The sequence below is a fragment of the Agrilus planipennis genome, unplaced genomic scaffold, assembly GCF_000699045.2.
Source record: "Agrilus planipennis isolate EAB-ADULT unplaced genomic scaffold, Apla_2.0 scaffold40, whole genome shotgun sequence".
Lineage (NCBI taxonomy): Eukaryota > Metazoa > Arthropoda > Insecta > Coleoptera > Buprestidae > Agrilus > Agrilus planipennis.
The window spans coordinates 95301-100275 of NW_020438938.1; the positions used below are offsets into that span (position 1 = coordinate 95301).

The 4975-nt window shown below is 35.2% G+C and overlaps 1 protein-coding gene across 1 annotated transcript in view; it reads right to left on the reverse strand.

The window, feature by feature from the left end:
• Positions 1 to 1367: 1367 nt before the first annotated feature.
• The window catches only part of LOC112904415 (protein disabled-like), a 12751-nt gene continuing 9143 nt past the window's right edge, over positions 1368 to 4975 (reverse strand). Inside the window, exons 5-12 of the mRNA XM_025974396.1 lie at positions 4904 to 4968; positions 4696 to 4839; positions 4494 to 4643; positions 4221 to 4418; positions 3389 to 3749; positions 2954 to 3295; positions 1567 to 2841; positions 1368 to 1492 (exon numbers count right to left, since the gene is read on the reverse strand). Of these exons, the coding sequence (XP_025830181.1) occupies positions 1368 to 1492; positions 1567 to 2841; positions 2954 to 3295; positions 3389 to 3749; positions 4221 to 4418; positions 4494 to 4643; positions 4696 to 4839; positions 4904 to 4968 (2660 nt within the window). The remainder of the gene's footprint in view (positions 1493 to 1566; positions 2842 to 2953; positions 3296 to 3388; positions 3750 to 4220; positions 4419 to 4493; positions 4644 to 4695; positions 4840 to 4903; positions 4969 to 4975) is intronic.

A 4975-nucleotide genomic window follows, 5' to 3' on the forward strand; every position in this document is an offset into this window, starting at 1 on the left:
TATTGTAAATAATAATAAAATACCATTCTCTGATGACATTTTTCTAATAAATTCATTTCTTTTAGCTCCCTTTTAATTCGCTATTTACTTCATTTTATATCGCCTCTCTAGTCCCCTTAAAGAGATTTTTATTTATTATTTATTTGCCAAACATCACACGAACTTTCATCATAGAAAAGAAACTTTCATTATTTATAGGATTATATTAATACCATAGACAATATTATGATATGTGAATATCTCTATAGTGAAACACTAGAAAGTTTTATAAAATAGTAGAGAGCACTGCGATTACTATGGATTTGTGGACGATAGGTGTAACGGGAGTACTAAAACCATCGATATCCACAAAAACATTTATTAATTAACAATAATAATATAAAAATAATTCGCGTGTGTGCGTGAGGTGTTAAAATGGGCGCGCGCGGGAAATCTTAACCAATAAGACTCGCTACATACAGTAACTCCACTCGTATCATTATTATGTACTTAGCGCCCGGCGTTGTGGTCCATTCGCCAGCTCGAAGGTCATCATCAGTGAAGATGACAAGTGGTCAGTGGTTGTTGTTTATGGATTCTATTCTCACATCTATGACCATCACTGACAGCCGCAGATTTGACCTTCCATCGACGTTTACTAATGGACATGCCTTAGCGGTCAGAATTGTGGTACAATAAAAGAAAGAGATGGAACGAAGTTTCGGACAATATCCATCTCTCTCACGATAATGCGTAAGCGTGTCATAAAAGAGATAGCACTAGTCCGAAGCCATACGCCATCTTCCTCACTTTTCGATCCAAGAAATTATTACAATGACATACGGCTAAGGCACGTCCAATAATATATGTCTGTGTGACCTCCTATATATCTGTTATATATAAGGTGTGTTCCGAAATAGTGCTAATGACGTCATGAATCGACGCCATACTGTTGATTTATTTCGAAATATACTAGCCAGTGCCTCTGCCAGTGCCTTCTCTGCCAGTGCGTTGACGTCAAATTAACGCCATATTGAGAATAGTGTTTGTGGTCGTTTGCAACAATTTTGCTGCAAAATTAATAGTTTCTTATAATAACAAATTCCTCAAAGTCTGATGCACACATTCCCATTTGATAGACTACTACGTCTCTCTCACCAGTACAATGTTGCGTCGATTCATGACGTTCATTCGGCACTGGCTAGTATGCTGGGTTATATTTCGGAACACACCCATGGTCGACACCTACCATAGGTTAAATAAATATATAAGTGGTACCGTTAATGCCACTGACACTTGTGACAGTGAAATTCAAATAAATTTATATTTATCTTTTATATAAGTTAAATAGAATTTATCTTGGAAAGTATGATACACGAAACATTACTTTATTTAGACGCGTTCCCGAATTCTTTTGAATCGCTTGACCAAGGTGATACCCCCTCTTCGCTTTGTAATGATAATTTCTCAACTACTTGTGGTTTGGTCTGATCGAAGACGGTCCAATCTTTATCTACAACGTAAAAAATGGGTTATAAACTGTTTTCTATGGCTTTTAAAATTATTATAATTAATTTCTTGTATTACCCGATCTTTTGACTCGTTTTATGGCTTCGGTTGCAGCGTCGTTTTCAGGCGAAGTGCCACTGGCGCCTTCTGAAATCGAATCGAAAGTTTGAAGTTTCTCTTCTTCAAACACATCGTCGATACGTTCAAATTGTTTTGGGGATTCTCTCTTATCATCGGAAGACGACTGAGATATCATGTGTTGTTTTTCCACTGACATGTCCAACTGTTTTTCAACAAATCTTCCGCCACTTTCGTTTCTCGTCTGATCCGATTTTTGACTCAAATGATCAAACGATTCCTCAAAAATAAAATCGGGTTCGTTTTTGAGGTCTTCGTATTCCGATTTCTTATTATTTTCATCAGTAATTTCGCGAAGTGCAGCATATTTGTCATCTATACTATCTTGTGAGAAAAAGGCCACGGTGCCGTTTTTCTCAGCAGACGACATATTATTATCGACGTTAACTTTAAATTCTGTCGCTTCTAATTCACGAAAAACGGCATATTTGTCATGGGTCTCGTTAGTATTAAAATTACTAAAGTCTGCAAAATTGACTTTGGATGTGTCTGAATTGTCTTGCTGTTTCGAATCGTCATCTTGAGAGAGATTTTTGATTACACCACTAAGATAGTTTGTTATTTGCGCCAAAGTCATGTTGCTCAATTTTACTGACGGAATGTTCAGTTCGGTAGCCAATTCATTTAAGCCGCTTAAAGTTAATTGACTTAACATAAAATTGATGTCGGCCAAGGACATGTTAGTGCTATTACGAACAATGGACGAACTTTCTCTAACAAAAAATGGAATATTGGTCGAAACGTCATCTGCACTTTTATGCAAGAAACATTTTTTTTCAGCATACGAAAAGTCCTTCGCTGAAGGAAATGAGATTGGAGTTAAATAATCATCTTCACTAGACTCTACTTGTTGCGTCTTTTTTTGTTGTTCAAATGAAAATTGAGTCGATTTCGCTTTTCTGGCAGGGGAAGGCAACGGTGGTCCCTTTTCACTAAAAGCAGTATCATTTCGCGCTTCCTTTGATATTACGTCGTAATGGGAATCATCCGAATGAGGCGGACGCGGCGGAGGCTTTATACACAAATCGCCCGGTTGTTTCTTAGGTGGTAAGGGCGGCGGTTGTGTTAATATGTTATTAGTAGGTCGAGGGGGTGGTTTGGGTGCGTTGTCACTATCTGGAGACATTTTCTTGTAATCTTCTGAATCAAACTCGGATGATAGTTTTATATCCTTTTCTATATTACCTTCCAAATGATGAGTATCCACAAACGAATCTAAAATAAAGTGCAATCTAACAAACATGATTACATTACTAGAACTTCTAATTATTCAAAAACAGCAAAAATTTACGATCTCCTCTTGGCCTGAAATAAAATATAAAATTACCTTCATTTAAATTGGAAAATGCCAAAGTCACCATATCGTCTACTAAATCACTAGCCCCTTGTTCTTTTTTGAAAACAGCAAAGTCTACATTAAAATTATTTTTGCTGAACGGGTCCTTTTCAGCGAAAGAATTGCTTTTAACGAACGGATCTTCGCCAAACGGATCTGTGGCAAATCCCATACATTCCGACTTAAAGCTTTCATTTACATTCGTAGAACAACTACTGATATTATTACTATACGTTTGTTTGTCGTTCACAAGATCGTTTAAGACCTTTTTTGGTTTTTTTAGGTCTTGAAAGAAGTCTCGTTTATGTATGTAGGGTTTTATCTTGCCAGTTCCTAGAAAACGGAAATAAAAACGAAGGCAAACATAAAGTTTTGATATTATCATTGCAGAAAATAAAAAAAAAAACTAACCGATTAAACTCTTACCCAAAGGATCCAATTCGGTGAATACGTCAAACTGCTTCAATACATCTTGTTTTTCTTGCCTTTCACTTTGTAATGTGGTTGATAAATCTTTTTGTAAAGGAGATTGTGTCAAAGAATCCTTTGTTGTTGCTGTGCCAGTAACAGAAGAAATAAACCAATCCTCAGCAACTGTCTCAACGTGTGATTCGTTATGAGACTTAATCAGTGTTAATTCGTCGGATGATTGGAGAAGGGATAACATTTGAGAAGGAGATCCTTTATTGATCGTCATTGTTTGAGCTTTTGAACTAGAATTTCCAGTTGCATCTGCTGCTCTGTATGATCGTTCCCTTCCAGGAGGGGGAGGCAAAAAAGGTTTCGGCTAATACATAAATACATGAAAATAAATACAAGAAAGAAATTTTGTAAGTTCTCACGGCCGGTGTTACGAACTAAATGATAATTTTATTCTGGGCTTGTCGATCAATTAGTCTTTAGACAGCGGTCCACAAGCCCAGAAGATAATTATTATTTACTGCGTAACATGAAAATTAAAAAAAAAATTATATAGTGTGTATTAACATATGAATATATATATTCTTTTTTCTATCATCAGACCTGCACACAGGTATCTTGATATTCCTTGAATGTGTAGCAGGATACAGTATACTTATATTGTATTATGTAGTAAATAAATAAATTCTCTGCGGGTACAGAGTATTCTCACGTTTGTATAAGACTTTCTGTATTGCTAATTATTATCAACTTTTAATGTATATTGTTGTTTTATAATACAATGTATGTATACTACTGATCTAAGCAAATAAATTGGCAATGCTTTAGTTTAACTTACAGTGTAGCTTATAAAACTATCTTCAAATGGATCGTTGGAGGGTGTAAGTCGTTCAATTTGTGAAATACCTTGTTGCAAGTTTGTTAGTTCGATTTCCAAGTCTACTAAATTTGCGACAACTGGGGTACTTGACTTGTTTTCTGTGCTATGAGATTTTAATGCTGACGAATTTTTAACGGTACTACTGCAACTGATATCCTAAAAAATGTTATTTAAAACTTGTTAAACAAAATATTTACTGATTAATATTTAATAAAATTGCATTATCCTTACCCTACTATCTGAAGCTACACTTTCAGGTATTACATTGGAATTATCTCTGTTAAAACCATAATTTTTTTCAAGATTTTGTTTGGCTAGTTCAATTTCTTTTTTCTTTAATGCAAATACAACTTGAAACAGATCTCTCATTGCTATAACGACCTAAAAACGCCATGCTAGTTATTATCATTAACATATCCAATGCTACTTATACCTGACTTGCTGCTTTATCTGTTTTAATGCCAAAAAATCGATGACCTGTATCTGGTGAACCAAATATGTAACCAAAGGCTCTGGAATCTGTCATGTCTTGGGCAATGAATGAAATTTTATGGACAGGGTGATGATATAATGAATCCTAAAGCAATATTTCAACAAAAAATATAATTAAATAAGTTGGGTTTTGTACATTCTATAATTACCCCAGTTTTTTCATCACGCAATCTTAATCCATCAATAGCCACGTTGATAATAATTCTTTGCTTATGTTCACC